At 38.3% G+C, this 22,985-nt stretch overlaps 1 protein-coding gene and 1 long non-coding RNA gene across 3 annotated transcripts in view; one reads left to right on the forward strand and one right to left on the reverse strand.

Annotated features, from left to right (window-relative positions):
- The window catches only part of LOC134474022 (uncharacterized), a 90,672-nt gene that overhangs the window by 41,584 nt on the left and 26,103 nt on the right, over nt 1-22,985 (forward strand). The window contains exons 2-4 of the long non-coding RNA XR_010044567.1: nt 16,929-17,129; nt 20,543-20,681; nt 22,205-22,319. This is a non-coding gene — a long non-coding RNA (uncharacterized LOC134474022). The remainder of the gene's footprint in view (nt 1-16,928; nt 17,130-20,542; nt 20,682-22,204; nt 22,320-22,985) is intronic.
- Nucleotides 797-21,118, reverse strand: Fmo4 (flavin containing dimethylaniline monoxygenase 4). Of its 2 annotated transcripts, none has more exons than XM_063240228.1 (9): nt 20,874-21,118; nt 17,073-17,282; nt 14,834-15,022; nt 14,092-14,254; nt 10,071-10,213; nt 9,023-9,219; nt 7,014-7,366; nt 3,508-3,577; nt 797-1,431 (listed from the first exon to the last, which is right to left on the reverse strand). In XM_063240228.1, exons 2-9 carry the CDS (start codon nt 17,169-17,171, stop codon nt 1,062-1,064), a joined length of 1,584 nt encoding a protein of 527 aa, XP_063096298.1. In that variant the 5' UTR covers nt 17,172-17,282; nt 20,874-21,118; the 3' UTR covers nt 797-1,061. The 2 variants fall into 2 exon arrangements, with proteins under 2 accessions (XP_063096298.1, XP_003474702.1); XM_003474654.5 differs by having other exon boundaries at nt 17,143-17,282; nt 20,874-21,116.

Here is a 22,985-nt window from a genome sequence, read left to right on the forward strand (position 1 = left end):
CTTATAAAGAAGAATAAACACCGAGTCAAGAATATTCATTCTGTGACTGACAGATATCAAGGTCAAAATATATGGGTCTGCTGACTAAACTTCAGGATCAGGAGACTTCCTTGCCCTGAGCCTGGAGCCAAGTGTGTGTTCCCTGTGTGCACAGGAATGACAGGGGAATGTGTGGGAGCACTTAATCTCTCCAAATTTACCAGGCAGATAATCACTGTATCTGCTCAGACAAAGAAGCAGTGTGAGTCAAGCATAAAGAAAGGCCCAGGCTACCCTCGAGATACTTCTCTAGGAAGGGTGCACTGGGAGGGGAAATACTCAGGATCTGAAGGGAGACAGGTTCATTTCACAGGGAGAGAGGCAGAGCCCATGCGGTCCCCCAGCTACAAACAGTATTGTAAGGGGAGTCAACTTCTTTGAAAAAGTGAGAGTATAATCTCTGCTGGGTAGTTTAGAACTTTTGGCATATATGGAAACTACCTTCAATAAATATTAATCATTGATCTTTCTTTGCTTCTTCTGACTCAGGGGAGTTGATGCCTCCGAGTCTGCAAAGCAACAGTCATTGTGGTTTCTGACAGCCCCAAAGACCAGTCCTGTAGCTACAAGCATTGATCATCCCCAAAATCTAATGAATCTGGGAGACTTTTAGAAGGCTTGTTGGCCTAGGGAAGCTCAATCCAACTCAATGAACTGCCTTCCAGAACTGCCTTTGAGTCAGTCTACTTTCTGCCTATGCCTTAGAAGACTGCATAATCTAGAAGATTTGTAAAGAAATAATTGCGAGGAGACTTCCTTATCTGAGAATTCATCATCTGTATTTTGAGAGTTGAAAGACTGTGTGGTACAGCAAAATTCTGTCTTAGAGTTTATCTCACACAAGTTTTTTTTTTTATTTAAAAGGAAAAAGAGAAAAAAACAGAACAAAACAAAACAAAACAGTGTAAGGGTACAAGTAATACAGAACTACAAAAAAAAAAACAGTAAGATATCACCAGTTTGAAATGGTGATTCAGGTCACAGGATCAAAGCATACAAAGTGAACATTCAAACAGTATATCTCACACAAATTTAAAAAGTGAAGATTTACAGATAAGTAGAAGAGAGGCAAATAGGATAGGTGCCCCCCAAACTTTAAAATAATGTGACATGGAGGTAGGCTGAGAGGAATCAGCAACAATTCGAGTTTTTAAAGGTTTCATAGTCCTGTCCCACTGGGTCAGGATGGCATTTCTGGCTCCATCCCATTTCCCAGGGCCCACTAGGCGGTACTGGTAGGGGGTACAGGGTCCGAAGAAAACTTCCCAGGCCAGTCTGGGGTCCTTGAGGAACAGAAGTGGGACGTTGGGCTTTGCACCAATGCATGCAGCCAGCTCATCCATGTAGCAGATGTAGTTGAGTTTGTCTTGACTGGTGTCTTTAATCACACCCCTGCGAGGAAAGAAAACGGGTGGCTGTCATCAATCACTCTCTGCCCTGCAGTTCTCAAGTTACAAGGCCCACCCTTGCCCACCATTTTATTACTTGATTTTTTTAAACATAGTTTGGAACTGTGTTTAGAAAAGTGTTGTGTGTTAGAAAGAAAAAAGAAAGAAAAAAGAAAGGGAATCATCTACAGAGGGCATAGGCAGTTGGAAGAGAAGTTTTCAATTCTCCTACTTGCTATGTGGATTACATCGGATCAGCCCAAATGTAGTAATTGTTGATGAATGGACAGGATCAGAAAGCATCACACACGTGGACACTTGCATTTTGAAATTGATGTTAATTGTGAGTCAAGTGATCCATTCTTGATAGGACTAAACTTGACACAACTTTGAGCATAGTATATGTGAAGCCTTTATTCGTAACTACAGAGCTCTTAGTAAACTTTCTTAGTGTCTTAAAGTCATCTAATGAATAAAAGAACAAACAGACAAAACATTTCAGGCCATTCTAGATGCTGGGTCTAAAAGTGAACAAAACACAGTCATCCTTGCTGTCAGTTTATACTCTAATGGGGGAAAACAATAGACTATGGAAAACCCAAATAGACACATATCATGCGATCAATAAATTGGGACTTGCAAGAGATACAAAAGAGGATCATTGGGCTTGGGTGGGTTCCCCTTTTCTATAATGTGGTTAAGAAAGGCCTCTCATGGGGTGATGTTTGAGCATGAAGATGCCTGAAGAACACCCCAGACTAAGTGCGGAGGCTCTAAGGGGTGATGCTTGGCCTGTACGAGGAGGAGCAGGGAGGCTGGAGTGCCCGAGGCACTGTGGAGGAGTGAACAGAAGGCAGTGAGGGTGATAAGGGCGCACGCACGCAGACTGAGCCTCCAGGGGAGCTGTGGTGGCTGACGGGAAGCTTCTGAGAAAGAAGATGATACAACTGCTTTGAATAGGGAGCAACATGGTGCAGCTGGCCTTTGTTGTTGTGCTGAGACTTTCTCTGTAGAAAGGGCAGAGTGGAAACTGAGAGACTCATAAAGTGGCAAAAAGTGTGCTAATAGCTGGTCTCAGGTGGTAGCAGTGGGGTTCCTGAGAAGTGTTGGAATTCTGGATTTATTTGGAAGGTAGGAGCCGACAGTATTTGCTGATGTGGGAGAAAAAGTGGAAAAAAGGTAGAAAAAAAATACCAGACTGGTTGGGTGGAAAGAGGGTATTAGAGTGTAGTTTTTGGCTAAGCATATGCTTGTAATTGCAGCTAATCAGGTGACTCAAGTAGGAGGATCACCTGAGCCTAGTTCAGAGCCAGCCTGGGAGATGTAGTGAGATCCCACCACCACCAAAAAAACAAAACAAAACAAAACAAAAAAAACAAGGAAAAAAAGACAGAGGTCATTGTTAGGCATGTGAAATTTGAAGTGCCCATTATAGATCTAAGTGGAGATATCCAGAGAGAGTTGGAGTAGAAGTCTGGCTCTGGCAGATTTGTGTCACTGAGTGACACAATTTGAGAACACTAATAATGATGGCATTGCAGCCACAGGCCTGGATGAGCCTTGGAGGTGTGAGTGGAAACAGATCTGAGATCAAACACTGCGTCTCACCAAGTTTTAGGAGTGAGGAAGTGGAGATACCAGGAGATACATAGATACATAGGATAAGTTACATATATACATACATAGATACATACATAGGATAAGTTACATATATACATATATACATACATACATACATACATAGATACATAGGATAAGGAGACACATAGGTAAGTCTTAGAGGCAGGGAGAGGACAGTCAGAATGATTTCTGGGGTGGGGGGTCACATGAAGGCAGGACTGTCATCTGTGAGGAGCCAGGCTCTGTCCAACTGAGAAGTTCTGATGCCTATTATGATGTGCCTAAAGCCATCCTGGTGACAGAGTTAGGACTAAAACTATATTCTTCTGACTCAAGGTAGAATGGTTTCCAACTTCCATCCTGCTCCTGTAGGAGCAGCTTTTACACTAAGAACCTCTGCCTTTTTGTTTTGTGTAACCATTTATTGGTATGATTTCTCTACAGCGCCTGTCTGTCATACCTTTTAATGAGCAGCTCCTTTTGAACCACCTCGGCCATCAGTTTCTGGGATGGAGGTATCTTACAGAGCCCTACGAGAAAAGTCAGAAACACAAAAGCTATACAAAGCTTCTCCCTTGTTTAAGTGTCCTTTATGCTCTCCATCTTCTCATTTCTGGTCTCTTACTGCTCTGACTTGAGAACAAAGTTTGGAGAGGAGCTGGAATGCACAGGTAATTTTCCAGAGCTCAAACTCCCCGCCTCACTCCCTTAACTGGGGACACTACTGCCAGATTGTGACAGCAGGCCCCGTGGCCCAGCCCTCAGCCTGTGTGGCATTTGCCAGACATCAGCATCTGCTATGGCAGCTGGCCTGGTCTCTCCCACTCCATCTGCTCCCATGTTCTCTCATGTACATTCATTCTCACATTCAAAGAATATAATATATATTTCTCTAATGTATGTATTATTCATATGTATACTAATTGCTTAAATAGAGACACTTAAACAGACTCCACTTTGTAGCTCTCTTTGGGACATCTTCAGCTTCGCTATATGGGGAGCCTCAGGTGCTGAGGGGGCCTAGGGGATGGGCATCGTGTCTGTCTTACAGAGTCCCTTTCCTTTGAGTTGGTGTTATGAGGACCCATTTTTTCTAAATCTCCCATTTGGTCAGTCTCAGCACTTGGCTTCTGCTTTCATAAACTGTTCTTTTCTTAACGGATTGGACTTTGGCCATTCTCTGCAGTTGCTCAGCTGTTCTGATTTAATCCCATTTTGTCCTCTGGGATCCTGCCACTTCCGTACCCTCTCTCATGACCCGAATCCTGTCCTCTCCCTTCCCTGGCTTCCTCACCCATTTGTGGCCTTGTGAGTGTGCTGTGTTCCCTGCTCCAGTCTGGCTTGCTTTGCCTTGCCAGGTACCATGTGGCAGCCCCAGGCACGGGTTTATTATTCACAGGGGACAGGTCTGACTCAGCGCCGGGGTGTTCTTTCAAGTAGGGTCAGTTTATCCTGCAACAAGCTAGCGAGGCTCAGTAGCAGGCTTCTGGTGAAGCCTGCAATTACTCATAGGGTATGATCTAATCAAGTTTTGTTTTGTCAGCTTTGTCATTCTAATAAACACTTTGGAACTCATAAAACACTTAAAAAAGCCAGGTACTTCGATTTTAGTATCGGTGATAATACGAATAGCTATTCTGAAGAAAACAACACATCATAAAAGCTAGTGCTGATTTAATATCATATTGTTTTGAAGTCCCATCAAGCTGTTGTACATCTGTTTCCACTGGTTTTAACATGTGGTATCTTACTATATTTTACTATATGCGATAGTATAAACAAAATTTTTTATAGGCAAAGATATAATATAGAAATCATTGTTCAATCATTGTTAACTGGTTCTAAATACCCTGTAATTTCTTCATTCTCTTGAATAGCTTCAGACTGACTTGGTATGCTTGATGCTATAGTATATGAAGTTATACTCAAATAATTCAAGGAAGGAGGCACTATGGTGACTACTATTATGTTAGATTATCTGGGGGTGAAACACAATGATGCTTAAATTGTTCGGTTCTGACCTGTGTTGTTGTAATACAATGTCCTCTTTTACCTCAATCCCATCCTTTTTAAAAATTAATCTATTTTTTTCTTACATTTTTTTTCAATTAAGGGAAAACTAAATTTAAAAATAGCGGGATATATTATAGTAACTTTTTTGTTTTCCTGTTAACCTGATATGATCCCCAGTATTGCTCTCTCCATCTTGTTCTGTCAGATTTTACTATATTCTATTTTGTTTGATAGTATCAAGTTTGAGGGTATAGGCAACCACTTTGAAGGCAATAAGATTTACTAAGATGCCCATTCTGGTTTAACTATTTTCTTCTTTTGAAATCCTGTAAGGTCTCCTGTGTAGGTTTTATTGGTCTTTTTCTGTACTGTTTTGATCAATTCTATTATACCTGACAATATAGGCAACTTTTTTAAAAAATAGCAAGAGGCACAATGGTAACCATTTTAGCTCTCCTGATATTCTATTTTTACATCATGTACTATGCCCATCCTTTTGTTCTAACCCACTCTGTTTTGTTTAGCCACATTAGGTTTTATTCTCTCCAAAAAAATAATAATAATTGTGGGAGTAAAAAAACCCAAAAAGTATAAATGTTATTAAAGAGAGGAAAGGAAGGTGGTCTAAGGGATACAACTGCATGTATGTTTGAGTGCTAGGATGGAAATCCATATTACTGAACTTTTTTTGGATCATTGATCGGCACTGTCTGCAATCTCATTGTATGAAAGTTCACTTTACATGCTTTAATTTTATAATTTGGACAACTACTTCAAAGATGACAATATGTAATCTATTAATTGGTGATATCTTCCTGTATTTTTTTCCTTGAAATTCTGTATTATTTGTACCCTTAAAAAAAAAAAGTCTTCTGTGAATTTAAGATAATGGGAGAGTGCTGTGAAAGCTCTGTAATTGGCCTTAAGAAAATACAACTTTAAGAATGGATGAGAATTTTTTTTCTGTAATGTAAATAAATGGAAGATCTCCTAAATACTTCCTCCCCTCTTCCCTATTCAAACAGTATGTTTGCAAGTTTAGGCTAACATAGATTTCTAAGTACAGTTAATATCTACTACATTTGCACAGTGGGATATAATTCAACACTACTTAACACTGTCTTAATGTTATTTATAAGTCATGGGTGATTATTTTTATTCATGGAAGTCAGCTAGTTGGCTCAATTTTGAATGTTGTTCAGATTTTAAAATAATATAACTGCTATTGTTTAAAATAATCTAAAATGTGCCCTATTTTAGAAAGGATTGACAGGATCACTTTCTGAACATTTACTATGCCTCCAGTAATTTCCTGTTTGATTTGAAGACATCCTCTGTTTCATAAAATTTTTGAGAAAAAAGGTTTATTATCCTCATCCTATAGATGAAGTACTGAGAATTAATGAGATCCTCACAAAATTAGTGAGTGTCAAAAGCTGGAACTGGACTATACTAGGTGACTCTAGCATGTGGGCTCTTGTAGTAATAGCTGACAACATGTGGTATCTAGTGTCTGAAATATTTTACATGCATTTCTTTTGAAGGTTTTTTCTGTTCATATATAAATTTTACTCACACCAAGACTTTTCCCAATTTCTTCTTTTAGAAGCAATATAAAGTTCTACTAGTAGTAATACATGGCAAGAGTTTTGAGTAAGCAGTGTAGACTAGAGCACAACAGGATCTTAAAGATGAATACATCCAGCTAATTTGAAAAATTTGATTACATTGTGTTGCCCAAATTTATCCCATTTACAGAATAAAAAAATTTCTTCATACTGAGTCATTTTCACACCCATTATAATGTCACTTGTACATATACTTAACTGCTCATTGAATTTTTCCTAATGGTTTATTTTACCTTAACTCCCATCTGTCTTACTGCAGCTAAATGGCACGGCACTCATTTTAAGATGCAGTTGCTCAGGCCAAGCTCTCCCTGGAGTTAGTTACCTTTGAAGACTCTTGTGGCCCACCGTGCTTGGAGCTCTGTGGCTGCTAAGATGGACCCAGTAAGACCGATCAGGCCAATGATCGCTAAGGTTGTTTTTTCCAGGTTTGGGGGAAACACGCGCTTGTACAGGAACATCTTCTTTGTGCAAAGACTTTTGAGAGGTTCTTCAAGAAAGGGAAAAGAAAATGTATATCCCGTGGCAAAGATGACAGAATCGATGTCTGCTTCCATTGTCCCATCTTCAAAGACAGCAGAGGTCTCTGTAAACTCTTTCACGCTGGTTTTCACAGTGATTGTCCCACACAGAATGCAGGTTGGCAGCTCATCATTTGTAATGGCTTTCTTTTTTTTCCTTTAACAAGAAGGTAATACATATTCACTGTAATTATTATATCTACGAGCTACTTTAAGAAGTTATTTATTCAGTTGAAGAAACAACCTACCAGGCTAAGACAATGAATTAACCAAGGCCTAACTCACAGTTGTCTATCTGACTTCCCATGTTCATGATTTGTTTTCTTGCTCCCAATAAAAGGCTTGTGGAACATGACCTTATTCTTTCCTGACTCAACTTACAATTATGCTTCTCTTGGAATTAATTCTGAACTGTGCTGTGCTTAGTGTTAGGATGAGAATATTCAGCAATGCATTTGATGATGAGTTTAGGGTTTCATGTCACCTGGACCTCCAGGAATGACATTAGTAAAAGAGGGAATTCACAAGAAATTCTTTGGATAAAAATTTTAAAACTGAATCTGTTTACACTGATAATATTTTCACTGTGAGCATTATTCTACCTGCCGTATATTTACTCACATATTTATTTTACAGAGTTATATACTGCCTCTATAAAATTTGCCACAAGTTTTTCTAAGTTTAAATATATCTTGCCAAAGAATATTTAGGTTAAGCATATAACAATCATACTTGATGCACCTTTATACGTCAAAGTTTTCCTATACAGAGTTAAATTAAAGTATACCATTTCAGAAATTCTTGTTATATATTCACACCTCTAATCACCCAGATAAAATAGACATGTGTTATGGGTTATGCAGAGCTGACCATCTTCACTCTCTGATGCTTTAGTGTCACTGTTACTAGCAATTGCAAGATTCCTTAAGGTCAATTTACATTTCCTGATTTTCAGGGTGGTAGTGAGTGATATTATCTTTCATTTTCTTCTAGCCTTTTGAATTAGTATTTCTGTTATTAGACAGAGAATGTTCCTATTTGAAGAGCTGAATGGACATTGTTCTAGGGAAAGAAGTTCACAATGGGAGAGACAAAGGCAGTACTACAATTTCAGAAAATTCTGAGTTCTGAGTAATATAGAAAGAGAAATATTGATTAAAAAGTTCCCATGAGAAATGCAAATCAAAACTGCAATGAAATACTGTCTCATTCTATGCAGAATGCCTATATAAAAAAAACAAAAATAGCAAGTTCTGGTAAGGACAGGAGAAAAGAGAGTTTTTATAGATTATTGGTGGGACTATACATTAGACATTAGGGAAAACAGTATAGAGGGTTCTCAAAAATCTAAAACTAGATCTCCATATGATCCAGCAACTTTGCTTTTGGGTATATATCTAAATCTCTGTACCGAAATGATACCTGCATTCCCTGTTTATTATACAAGCCTGGGTGTCCATTAAAGGATGGGTGAAAAAAAAAAGTGTAGTAAATATGTACATTGGAGCATTTTCAGTCATAAAGAAAAATGAAATCCTGTCATATGAAGCAAAATAGATGGAACTGGAGGACATTATGTTAGGGAAACAAGCCGGAAACAGAAACGCAAGTACCACATGTTGTGTCTCATACATGGAAGCTAAAAGTTGAAAGACTATTGGAAATTGGGAAGAGTATTGTGTGAGGAGAACGTAGAAAGAAGTGGCTGGATTTGACCAATGCATGCATGGAAAAATCACACTGGACCCCACTAATATATGCAATTGATATACGTTAATAAAAATTAAAAATCCCCATAAAAGGTAAACTTTACCCTTTTGTAATACTTAATCCATAATTCTCATGGTTCAATCTTTTATTCATCTGCCTCTCTTGTATCCAGCTTAGCAAACATGAAGGTACAACTTGAGCAAACAAATTATTGCATCTTGTTGTCCTCATATTGCGAGGGTAGCCCCCGTCTGAAGAGCGGCTGTTAACCCAGGTGCCAGTCCTGGTACTAAGAAATACCTAAGAGGTAAGGAAGGAAGGAGGAATACACATCTGTTACTTTGTGACATTTGCATGTGATGGTTTTCAAGTGTTCTTATTACATTCTGACCTTCTAAAGTAGAATTTTTAAAATAAATTTGTTTAAATATATATGCTGCTGCTATTGTTTGAAAAAACACTTTACCTGTTTTATGTATTTAAGTACTTTCATTATACTTATAGAATTATATAAAGTTATAATGTTTGTAGATATATATATATATATATATATATATATAAATATATATATATATTGATCTGGCAATTCTTAGATGTAATAATATAGAACTTAAAGTATACATTAAATTCAATTTTACTTGAATTAATTACAAATCTATTTTTTTCTGAAGCTAATTATGGTCCTTTAATTTATGCTAAAGTCAATTGTCAGTTTTATGTCTGGACTTTCAGAAATCATATATATATTTCTTGGTCAAATTAAAGCTTGCTTTTAAAGGGCAAAATTTGATTTCTAAAGGGAAACTTGCAGACATTTGGAAAAAAAGTCTCTTTTCAAAATTTTTTTGACTAAAATTAAAAAGAAAGATAATTGCCCTAGTTGGAGCAATTTTTTATTATTCTTCCTGAAAGAAACACCTGAAAATGCCGTGTCACCTGGGTATTCCTACCCTCTTTTGGAGATAGTTTGACTGTCTTCTACGTGGTTCAGAACAGACTAAGCGTGGCTCTGAGGCATTGTCATGATCATTTTTCACTTACCCCACGTCAGCATCATTTGGCAATTGGCCAATGTGTTCTAGAGCCTTGACTCTGTCTCTGGCCACCACACACAGGGACGGGAGTTGAGGCTCTGATTCAGAGGGCTGTACCTGAGCTGCTATTCGACTGAGTTCCACTGCGATGTCTCCTCCAGTGTTCCCGAGGCCAATCACCAAGACACGTTTGCCCTGAAAGGCTTCTGGGGTCCTGTACTCTTGGCTGTGCAGGATCTGCCCTTTAAACTTATGGATTCCTGGAGGGGAGGAGAGGATCAGACAGTGTGAAGTATTTAAATCTGAGCTTCCTCAGTATGTAGCATCAGGGTCTGTGGAAATTGGAAGTGCCCGAAATATGGTGTCCCTGTAGTTCTGGCCCTGACATTAGTGGCCGAATAGAACAAGTGTGTGAGGCTCCTGAGATGCAGTGAGTTCAGACACAGATTCAGTGTAAACTTCCTTGTTCAAAACATAGTAAGCCATACATTCTATATAAGTATTCTTTTTTTAAAAAAAGTAATCAGCGTGGAAAATCAAAGATACTACAGATAACAAACCTCACAAGCTATCATGAACTACCAGCATGAAAAGTAGATTATTTCTGGTCTTATATTATGATACCCCAGGATATTAAGTCTCATATCCAACTGTGATTTCTCTCATGACCACTACCATCTTTTATTCAAATATATATTTGATATTTTTTAGATATTGAATAAGCACCTCAAACTGTGAAAGGTAGAAAAGCTAACAACTATAAATATATATGCACCCACTATCAGAGTACTTAAATATATCAAACAAATCTTATTAGATATAACTGGAAAATTACCCTCCAGTACAAAATTGTAGGGGACTTTAAAACCCCTGTTCTTCAATGGACATATATTCCGGAGACAAAAATCAACAAAGCAATAGTAGAATTAAGCTGTGCCAAATATGTGTAACAAGCATTTAAAGAACATTCTATTGAATAGTTAAACATTCTTCTCTATGTCACTTGGAAATTCTCCAAGATAAATCTTAATGTAGGTAGGGAACGAGTTTCAACAAATTTAAAAAATTGAAATCATATCAGGTATATTTTTTTTCTAACTGTAACGCAGTAATGTTAGAAATACTAACTAAAGTTTTGGGTACTGTACAATTACATGTAAGTTACAGAACTTACTCTTGAATAACCAATTAATCAAGGAATAAATTAAGAAGGAAATTTGTAAGCCTGTTGAAACAATTGAAAATCAAAGAACAGCATAGGAAAACCAATGCAAAATCAGCACTGAGAATTTTATAGCAAGCAGTGTCCCACCAAAAAGCGGAACGATCTCAAACAAATATCTGATCATTGCTCTCTAAAGAACTAGAAAAGAACCACAAATCAAACCTAAAATTAATAGGAGGATAGAAACAATGAAGATCAGAACAGAATTAAGTGAAAAAGAGACTTAAACATCTTTGAAAAGATTGTGAAATGAAGGGCTGGTTTTTCAAAAACATAAACCTGACCAATTCTTAGCTAGACTAAGAAAAAAGAAGAGATGATTCAAATAAATAATATCAGAAAAGGGAGACATTACAACTGATCACAGAAATACAAAGGCTTATAAAATATTATTATTATTATTATACACCAAAAACTTGATAAAAGGAATAGATAAGTTCCTGGACATATTCACCCTTTGAATCAATAAAGAAAGAGAAAACCTGAACAGACCAATAATGAGTAAGAAGACTGAATCAATAACAAAACTCTGTCACTAAAGCTCAAAATATAATGGCTTCACTGCTGAATTGCACCAAATGACTACAGAATAATTAATAACAATTCTTAAATTATTGAAAAACTGAAGAGAATTCTTCCAAACTAATTCTACAAGGTCAACATTAATCTGATACTAAAGCCAGACAAGGACAGAACAATAACAAAAAGAAATCTACAAGTTAGAATCTCTAATTAACACAGATGCAAGAATTATCAACAAAATACTAGCAAACAATCAAACAACACATTAAAAAGATTATTCTCCATGATCAAGTGAGAGTCATCCTAGATATTGCAAGCATGATTCGACATCACAAATCAGTAGAGGTGATACAACACATTAACAGGAAGGGTAAAAATCATACGTATGATCCTCTAATTAGACACAGAAGAGGTATTTGATAAAATTCAACATGCCCTCATTATTAAAAATGCTGAACAAATTAGGCATAAAAGAATATCTTAATGTAGTAAAGCACATAGACAACAAGGCCACAGTTTTCATGATACAAAATGAGAACATTAAGAGCGTCTCCTTAATTCTAGAAACAAGACAAGAATTCCACTTTCACCACTTTATGTAACATCCATACTGGGAGGTTTTAGCCAGAACAATTATCAAAGAGAAAGAAATAAGGACATCTAATACAGGCAGTAGGAAATCAAATTGTCACTATTTATAGAGAACATGATCTTATGCATGGAAAACCCCAACAATTCCTCACGAATTAATAAATAAATTCAGAAAACTTGAGGATACAAAATAAACAAGCAAAAATCAGTAGCACTTATATATAACAATGGAAAATTATTTGAAAAAGAAATCAAGAAAGCAATCCTATTTATGATCGCTACCAAATAACAACAACAACTTTACCTAGGAATAAACAAGACGTATCAGTATTAACTCTTCATGGTATAATGATGGGAAATCAACTGTGAAGTTTGTAAAGAGTGTTCAGGGAGAGCAGTTTCTTAACTTCATATGACTTTGAGGATCCAAAATGGTGAAGCCAATGTGGCTGGGAGATGGATATTAGACAGTTTGATGAAAGGATTTTTAAAAGTGCTGTGGTATTTACTGACTCACTGACATGGAACTAGGTGCGAGCAGATTAGAGGAGACCACTTTTACCTTTGGATTCTACGGCAGACTGGCATTAGATCCCTGCATAAAAGGCTAAGAATGGAACAGCATGCAAGAGATAGTGACTGCACTGGCTGGAGAGCTTCTTCCAGGGTAGAATATGTGGGTCAAGTGGACCAGATGATGGAGACAGCCAGTATGATGTCAATTCAAAGGGATTTGTACAGCCTGGCACATGATAGCCCATGACAATGGTCAGTTTGGAACTCAAGGCACATTAGAAGATTTACTACAGAAGGTGGTTATATATCTTGTAGCCTCCAGGCCAGCAGCAAGCCTGAAGCTCAACCACTATTTACAATATTGCTTCCAGAAAAATTACAGATGGAATTTTCATTTGATTCTTAAAAACATATTTGGAACATGGTATTTTATATATTTATGACTGATTTAAAAATTTGATTTTTTTCTTGCAAAAGTCTGCAAGTTTTATTTCTGATAATCTTCCTTCCTTATAAATTCTTTCAGTCCCTCAAAAGAAATTTCAAAATTCCACTTACTCAATTGCCTTTATGGTCACAAGTAAGTGACAGAAGAGTAGCTTTGTAACATCCTAATAATTTCCATGTGACTAAATTTATTTTCTATCTTTGAGTTTGAGTAAATTTCAGCATTCCAAATAATCAATTTTGGCCCCAGAAGAGGAAGATTTGCCAATCATTAGGTCAAGAATATATTGTTGGGGTCAAAAGTATTTTTAAAAGAGAATTTCTCAAACATTGTTATACATTGCACTGATCTAAAAGCAGTAACACATTACTATTGTGATGTCTATTTTGAAATACGTTCCTTTACATGTATAATTTTTAGGTTTTTCATTCTAAAACTTTGTGTTGAGCTTCCTCATACTCTGTCTTCTTTCAAGTTCTTGAATTTCTGGTTAGTGTGGACTCAATTGATCTGTCAATTCAGTCTCCAAAATCAAAACCTGTGTTTTATTTTTTTTAACCTATCACAGATCTGATAGTTTTGAGCCTTATTTGATAAGTGAACTTGAATTAGACCTACAAGATAAAGCTTAAACAACATTAACACAAATAAATTGATACTAAAATTTGAAATGCATGTAGTATTTTGTACCTTTCACTGTAATTTTGTAGACAGTATTCTTGACAGCGGATAGAAAGCTGTCTATAATCATGGGGAAGTTTCCAACTGCGAATCAATAAATTCTCTTCCAGAAGCACCCGAAAGAGTAGACAAGGTCTCAGGTAGGAATGACTCACCGGGGAAAGACTCCAGTGGTAAATGAGGATTCAGGAAATGTCCAGTGCAAACGAGGACAGCGTCAAAAACAGCTCTGTACTGCTTCCCTTCTGTTTCTGTGACAACATCCCACCGCCCACTTTCAGAGAAGTCAGGGCACTGTGTTACACTGCACACAGTAGTCTGCAAGTAAAGTAAACACTTTCTATCAAAACCTTTGAACCTCATGCAATGACTGGTATAGTAATTGTCTGTTTTTAAAGTAGACAAAGTCTTACAATAGAAGGTCTATAAATATTTTTTAATCTTGTTCCATAAAAGAAACTTGTGCAAACTCTCAAAAGTAGAAATATACAGAATATTCCAGGATATCTGAATCATTTCAGTGGGAGAAGGAGTCAATTTATTCCTGGTGAGAAGGGTATAATACCCATTACAATTTCTGTCGTAAACACTTGTAGTCACTTTTTCCCAGTGAGTTTTATAAGCAAAATTATATTCCCTTTCTTCCAAGAAAAATAATCTCATTCTTAATGCGTGTCTAGCATTTAGAGGAGCAACCTGGAAATTCACTATTTTAATAATTTATGAGTCAAACATAAGCATAAGGTGTAATGTGGGGACTTTGTTATCTGCTTTATTCATAAGCAGTAAATCAAAGCAATAAAATCAAGAAAAAATTATTTAAACTTCCTGTTTCCATTGGGTTGTTGAGTAGCCTGGGCCCCAATCAGTAACCTTCCATAACCCAAAGTATCTTACCTTAAACTGAATGTATTTGAGGAGATCGAAGTGCTCGGCAAATTCTCGGAGATAGTCCCAAAATTTCCCATGATTCATGAAATTTGGATAATCCTCGTGGAATGGAAAGTCACTATAACATGACATCTCCTTGCAGATGTTTGTCACTAATGATCTGTAGACCCTGGTCATCCCATCCTTGGAATATTCCTGTGGTGATAGCATAGTCAGTGTGACAGCAGGGAGGTGATCTCAGGGGCTTGTGCCAGCTCACCCTAGAGGGTTTCGGCTCACAGTTCTGCTTGTCATGTTACACACTTCCAGAAAAGTCAGTATTAGGTTCTCTTGGTATAATGGCAGGAAATCATTAGTGGGATTGGAATAATTAATGCAATATCTTCCTAAAACTACAGAAAAGCTAATGAAATTTAATAGGTACCCTGAAGACTATTCCCCTTCACTGATTTTGTGAATGCAGGCTCTAAGATCCTATTTCTCCTTCTTTGCTATGCCTGCTTTCTCCCCTCATGCTCTTGTGTCTTTCTCTTTGTCTTTCCTTGGGCCGCTCCTTGCTGATTTTTCTGATTATTGTCTATGTATATTTTCACTCACTCTCCTTCTATGGACTCTTTCCATCACCTCTTAAAACACTGAAGATTAATTTTAAGAATAACAACAACAACAACAACAACAAAAAACCCTCTCTGAGTCTGTGTCCTCTCCTGGCCCTGTTTCTCTCCATCCTATCTCAGTGTTTAGTTTCCTTCAACTTATTGTATGGTTTTTGATCTCCACCGCTCAAAAGAAAACACAACAAAAATGTATGTACTAAAGGCTTCAGTAAACTTCTGTGGCTGTGCCTAATCTTTTTCCCCTTCATTCTCTTTCTCAGCTCTCAGTTTCCCTAAGAAGTTTTGCATTATCTAGCGGATCTGTGTGAGGTAGTTGTGGCTTAGTGCATCCTGCTCCTCTTCCACAAGAACTAGCTATATTCACTTGCAATTTTCTCTTTGCCTTTCTGCTTCTGCTAGACTAAAAAGAGGTCTGGGTTCTTATGTCTTGTGTACCACTGCGTCCCAGCAGGAGAACAGATGTGTACATGCTCAGTGGAAATTAATATTAGCATTGTGGTTTGGAAAAAAATAGCATATACATGACTGGAAGAAATTACACCAAAATTTTAATAGTGCTGAGCTATGGGTATTACTACTAATAATTTGTCTTTTTTCATTTTGTTTAATTCAATACTCTTTTCTAAAATTTAGAAAATTTTTAGATAGGAGAAAGGAATTTAACTGCGAGGGCAATTGTAGCAGAAGCTACACAAACCAGATTCAATGCTTTATTAGCACCCTGAGTTTTAGTACTTCATGAAACTCACAGTAAATGAGAAAAAAGTTTCATTTCCCCTCCATGTGCACTATAATCCTAGGGTTTTGACTATTCCTGCCTGTGTACTTTAGCATGTTTTATTTTTTTATCATCCTAAGATTCAGCAAGCGTCCCGCATTCATACCAGTTCATAAGGGCTGCCCCTCACTGGTACAGGTTGGATGGGTGCTGACCTTCTGTCCCCCTGAAGCACTTGGTACTTTTCCTGCCTGGATTCCACCTTCTGACACCTTCTCACCCTACCACACGGGCAGGACACTTCACCCACAGTGGATACCTTGCTGCTCCTCCTAACTAGGACCAGTCCTGGCCAGGCGCAGATGATATTTATCACTTCTTGACCCATTTTCTGACGCTGGAACAGCTTCCTAGCCAGGAGTATTGTCCTGTTGATTTTCTATTCTCCTATTAAGAAGAATTGCTCAGTTCCAGAGTGCCTTCTATTCTGATATTGTAAAAGCTCTTTCTCAGCCCACCAGACCTTTTAAATCTGGGCTCCTGCATCACTCTGGGTGTCTTCCAGAAGACCTGAACAAAGGTTTGGGGTTGGCTCTCCACTCTTAGGCCAACCTCCATCCTCCTTACAGGGTAACCTACTCCATATTCACCAGTGATACAGCACTCTGCCGCTTTGTTTTATTATGTCTGTGGTGCAGAAGCCATCATAAACTTCCAACACTGTTTTGTCTTTCAGAAGTAACTCTTTCCTTCTTTCTCTCCCCAGATTCCTGACCACGCCCTGCCCATTCTCACGGCTCCCCACTTATCAGACTGCAGCTGCATAGTGCACAGCACTGTACCATGCACACATTTGTGTGGCCACTGTGAGCCACTCCCTTAATGGGTCACCAAGAAAGGCCAAAGCCACCTGACTGAGCAGAAACAGAGCGACTGTCCAGATTACAACTGACGCAGAGGGGCACAGGTGAGGCACGCACAGTAAACTTCCATAGTCCCCCGAAGTCATCGCTTCTCTCAAAGCAGGTGGGCTCCAGGTCCTCGTCCAAGCAGCATTTGATGGCAGACAGGCCGCTCACCCCAGCTCCAATCACTGCGACTCTCTTGGCCATGGGATGCTCTGTGGGAGGAAGGCTCTGTATTTAGCAAGGCTGGAACAGAGCCTGGGACACAGGAACTTGCTTAGATAGGGCTAGAAACATTCTTTTTTCACCTTTGAGTGGAGGCTGAATCACATATTCGCTAAAAAATATATGCAGGTTGTTTTAAGTACTGGCTTTTTGACCTATTTGTGACCTGTTAGCTGCGTGACAATGAACTCACTATTTATCTTCTCTATACTTTTTCTCTCCAGTAAAATGGGGATGATGATAATAATAGTAATAATGACAATGATAATTATGCATTTTTAAAGGGTTAAATGACTCATACACATTGGAGGAGGTTTAGAAGTGTGTTTACTATGTAGTAAAACACTCAATTAAATTTAGCAGTTATTCTTATCATTATCCACTGTGGCCAGTATCTTAAGCCTTTGGGGTTAGAGTCCCCTCAGTATTAATGGTCCTTTTGCTATCATCTTGTACCTCTGCATTCTAGGAATTGCAGTCAGTAAAAATGTCAGTTTGTATTCAACACATCCACACTCCTAAATAACCACTGATCATGCCAGGTCGTGCTGCACAACAAGGACATTACATGCCATGTGGGGTTGGGTTCTTAATCTTGTGCAAGCAAAGACTGACTAACCAAAACGGAGTCCCCAAGGAAAGTCACATGGACATTGTGGAGTCAAGTGAGAGGTCAAACAGAAGTGATGCTGCCTGTATCTGTCAGGGGGAAATGGAGGAAGTATGTGTTAGGGGAACTTAAGAGCTAGAGTTTTTTTTTTTTTAATTTTATAATTTGGGCTTCCCCAGAGCCCAGTACAGCATCTACTTGATCAAAAGAGATCCTCATTTAATTTCAGTAATTCAGGTTTACAGCACACTGAGGCTTTTGATATATCAAGTGGATTTCATTGTAAATTTTCCTCATTCTCTTGCCCAGTTCAGAAATTCCACAAACAATAGTTGGCCTCAGAATATTTGCGTCATAAAATATATGTAAATCATTTGACTTTGCGGAAGATACATTACTTTTTGAGGAGCGATGTAGCTGTTTAACCCGTGTGATTTCTGTAGTTGGTGATACTTATCATAGTGGTATTTGCCTCAGGGAACCAACAGAGCAAATATTTATTGATCTCCTTGCATCAGCAGGTGGGTAAACAGCAGCATCTCTCATCCTAACTGAAGGCTGCATTGCTAAGGAGAGGCAGAGTCTGCCCTGAATGTGGGGTTCCGGCTCTGAAGCCAGGATGTGATTCTGTTGTTTGCTCAAGAGCCTGAGATGCTGTGGGCTTCCTGTCACTAAGCCTCTTCCTTCGCCTTGGCTCAGTTTTCCAATGCACATTTGGAAATCTGTCCCTAGGGCTTTCCAGCTTCCCTCCTAATCAGATCAGCAGTTTCATGGAGAAGCAAAGCGGATTTACTGACTACAGAGAGCAAGGAAGACTTTTGAGCTCTCAGATCCGCTCAGACACATCAGTTCTGGGCCGATTCATGGACTTGCACTGAGAATCAGTTATTTTCTAGGGTTGCCTGTTCCAGAATTACTGACTATTCTGTAATAAGGATGAGATCATCATACTGACTCATTATCAACTGCCAAGTTTATACTTCTCCCTTTTAGTTTATCAGGGAGTGCTTTTATTTTAGTTAGGTAGTCTGGAAGGAGACTGAGCTGTAGAGTCATCAGAACTGGGTTTGAACTTTGGGTCTGCTACTGACCAGTTCTAAGACCCTGAGAAAACCACTGAAAGTCTTAGATACATTATTTGTAATATGAGAAAAATACTTCTGTTAAGTGAGTATAAATCTAGACAACATCATTTACACACAATAGTGATTCAGTGTTCATTTTCTAGCTTTCTGGTTTCCCCCCTCCTTCTTTCCCTTCTCCCTAAAAAATATCAATCATGCTGTTAAAATTTATCAGCAAGTTTGGAGACATATAGGCAAGGTACCTATGGGTTTTCTCGAGTTGAGAAATAGGAGGTCTAGCTGGTTTCTAACTAGAAAGAAATAGCCTCCCCCATTAGAAACACTTGAAGTTCTAGCCACTCAATGAAGGTATGGCATTGGCAGAGCTGTGCTGTGCTCTGTCTTTGAATGACATAAAATAAATGGTCATTAACTGCATTGGCAAAATGAGACATATGGTGAACCGAATGGGCTGGCAGGAAAGAAATTCACACAACAGATGTGCGCTGGGTACCTATAAGGGAACTAACTCCCCAGATGATTAAGACTCAGCCACTGAACAAAAGTAATAATGCCTTGGAAGTTAAAAAAAAGAAAAGAAAACCGAGACAGTGACATGCCTAAAAAATTCTGCAGTATGCAGCGAGGCTGATGTTCAAGGCACACACATTAAGACTACAACACAGCATGAACTGCAGCTGTCTTTGGAGGGGGCTGTTGGTAAGGGACTGAGATGAAACACCCTGGCTTTTAAAGATGAGGGACTATACAAGCAGCAGAGGCAAACTGGGAATTTGCATCTTTTAAAATCAATCCATATTTACAGGCTATGGATTTCTGAGTGAAAGCAGCCTGGCTAAAACAAGCTTTAAGTCAGTAAGGAAAGGTGAGCAAACTGGCAGTGGGGAGTTCTGAGTCCTCTGTTCTGCTTCTATCAAGTGCTATGCAGATTTGGGCAAAATTCTGTATTTCTCAATGCTACATTTTCCTCATTTATAAGATAGACAGTTAAAGGTTCTGTTTCTTCTCTTTTTAGTTTGAAAAGTTTGTTTTTGGATCTGAATAACAAGTAATTAACAAACAAATGCATCAAAATGAATCATGAATTCATGAAGGGTGGGAGGGACTAGCACAGTTTTGAAGAGCTTGGAGCATTCAAGGTGGGTGCAAGCTCTTTGAAAACTATGAAGTATGCTGCAAATAATAAAGTGGTTTGTTGCTTAAAGTTTGCTTATATCTAGTCCCTTGGCAGAAGGGAATCCTGTAAGCTCCATCTTTTTCATCTTTTTTCCCCTAGTAGTGGAAATTGCCTATCTATCTATCTATCTATCTAATCTGAGACAAAGGTTTGAATTCTGCCTTTCCTGCCTCCCTGGTTTGTGGATGTGTGTCACCACACCCCTTTTTAACATCAGGGCACCTCCCCTTACCTAACTGACTAGCAATCATTTTTGAGACCCAGAAAGACATTGATGATTTGCAAATCATATACTGTAATCAATTATGATTTGAGTTTGGACTTTAGTCAGTCAATGTTTCTTATCATTACTACACTAATGCTCTAATTTTGTTACAGCATTTCCTATCACACTACCTGTGGAGTATTTTGGTTTTCTCAATGCCTGGAATTATTTCATTCATAAACTGAAATCAGAAGTGAATGCAGAAACGACCATGATTCTGTTATTGTCACTGACCTCTTCTTTCACATGAAGGTAACTTTATTCTCTTACAATTTCCCGTTCTTTTGAGCTTTTTCTTTAACTGTTTTTATCCTCATCAAGGAGATCCAGAAAAGAATCACGTTCCTTTTCAAGGAACTCACACTCCAGGGAGAGAACATTCATCTTCTTGCAAAAGCATTTCCTGGAGATATTTAAACGTTATAAAAAGCGCAGGACACTTACCTTGTTAGCATAGAGCAGACACTTGAACTTACTTCTCAGAGCCGAAAAGCCAAAGATAATGTTTGCCTTAAAAAAAAAAAATTAAAATCTAAATTCCTTGGTTTGAAAGAGAATACTGATTTTGGTCAAGATGCTTTCAGTTTAAAAGCAAAACCAGTCGTTTCTTCTGGCACACAGGTGACAGCAAAAAGAATTCTAAGGAAAATAATTGTGTATCAGCCTGGATTTGATACTTCCGCGATCTCGGGGCAGGGCTAAGTGACGAGTCAGAATACAGCTTCCTGATTGGGCAGAAGTAACTGCGCCCTTTCTCTTGGCTCCCTTAAACGTCAGAGTTCAACTCGTGACAAGTACTGCGTTTGTTATTGTGGCCTTTAGGGGGCGCCAAAGCACAGGTCTCCCAGTGAGATAGTCTGTGCTTTTGGAAACTTCAAATCCTTGTGTGTTGGTCTCTTGATTCATGGAAGGAGCTGTCAAAAAGGCGAAAGAGTGTGGGTGAGCTAGTTTTCGATGTCGGAGGCTTCTATTCCAAAATCATGACTTTAAAATTCAAGACTGATAAAAAATTCATGTAGGATCATCCTTCAGATTGAATAGTCAGAGGGAGCCTGTATATTATGTTTGAGAAAGAATAAAATTATTTTTAGGTATTCACCAAAGGCACAAAAGAAGCAGCAACAGTAAAATAATAGTAAGTAGCTATCCTTTTCACTTTTTCCCACTAGATCTTACAAGTTAACATAGCACACTATCTCAGGTTTTATATTCAAGGACTTTTTCCAGCATGGTTCACTGAGCAGTTTCTGAGCCAGGAGTCAGAAATTAAAATGTAACAGAAATGAAGAAAGTGGCCCAGGTGTGACCGAAGGCAAAGTTTGCCTCTTTAGCTAGGTAAACGCTGCAGTCTGAGAGCCTGAGCCCAGTATCACCAGGCTTTAGATGCTTTCAACAGAATTTGCTAATCCAATTTTAGCGTGAAATCTGTTGTTGGTAACAGGAGTCACTGTTTTTCTTCTGAAAAACGTCTTGGCTACAGAAGAGTTAAGGGCAGTTTTTTCATCAATGAATACTGATGTTTACCTTGAATTCTTAACATTGTAGTAATACAAATTGCCATCTACTAAGCTCTTGATACCTTCTCTTTTTCTCCTTCTCTGTCCCTACACATTTCTTTTTGCCAAACCTCAGGGTGCCATACTGATTCCAGCATGTGTCATGCAAGAAAAGACACACAGTCACAAAAGCACAGCAGGACTACAACATACAAGAAAGTCCATAAAAGTTTGATAGTATGATAAAATAGAAACTTTACTTTCAAATTTCCCCAACAGTCTCAAGAATGTCGTGGCGATGTGGTGGAGCTGGCTTGTACAGAGAGAATGGATTCATTTCTTCCAACTCTGAGTTCAGTAATATCACAAACATTGACAGTGGTGGACATTTTTGGTGAGTGATGATGATACTGGCGATTGAAGCCAAGCCTTTCACGTTAAGCTACATCTCGGCTCCTTTTCAGTTTTTAAAAATCTTGATGCAGGGTCTCACTGAGTTGCCCAATTTAGGCTCAGATTTGTGACTCCTCTGCCACCACTTTTCAGAGTGCTAGGACTATAGGAATGTGTCACCTACTTGCTGCAGTGCGTGTGGGGGATTTACAAAGTGGAAATTGACAAGCAGTACAATTGGCTTCTCCTACTTTGAGCCAGTTGTTTAAGATTTACAAGTCTGTTTTTTTTAAAAGTAACTTTATTGAAGTATAGTTGATATACAAAAACTACAAACTTACTATATACAATTTGATGTGTGGATATAATTCAATGTGTGGTAAAAGTAAAATTAGTGATAGTGAAATTATTACCACAGTGAAGGTGATAGGCATGTCCACCATCTCCAAAGGAATCCTCGTTCTGCATGTGTGTGTGTGTGTGTGTGTGTGTGTGTGTGCACGAACATACAACATGAGATCTACCATCTTAAGTTTTCAAGTACGCAGGACAACATTATTAACTGTGGGCACTACATTTTACAGCAGCCCTTTAATCGTTTCTGTTTGTAAAACTGAAATGTTCCACCCATTGTATGAAAACTCCCCGAGGCCTGGGTGTAGTGCTG

Source organism: Cavia porcellus, unplaced genomic scaffold, assembly GCF_034190915.1.
Source record: "Cavia porcellus strain 051 isolate PalLab524CR breed Dunkin Hartley unplaced genomic scaffold, mCavPor4.1 scaffold_29, whole genome shotgun sequence".
In the NCBI taxonomy this organism is placed as follows: Eukaryota; Metazoa; Chordata; class Mammalia; order Rodentia; family Caviidae; genus Cavia; species Cavia porcellus.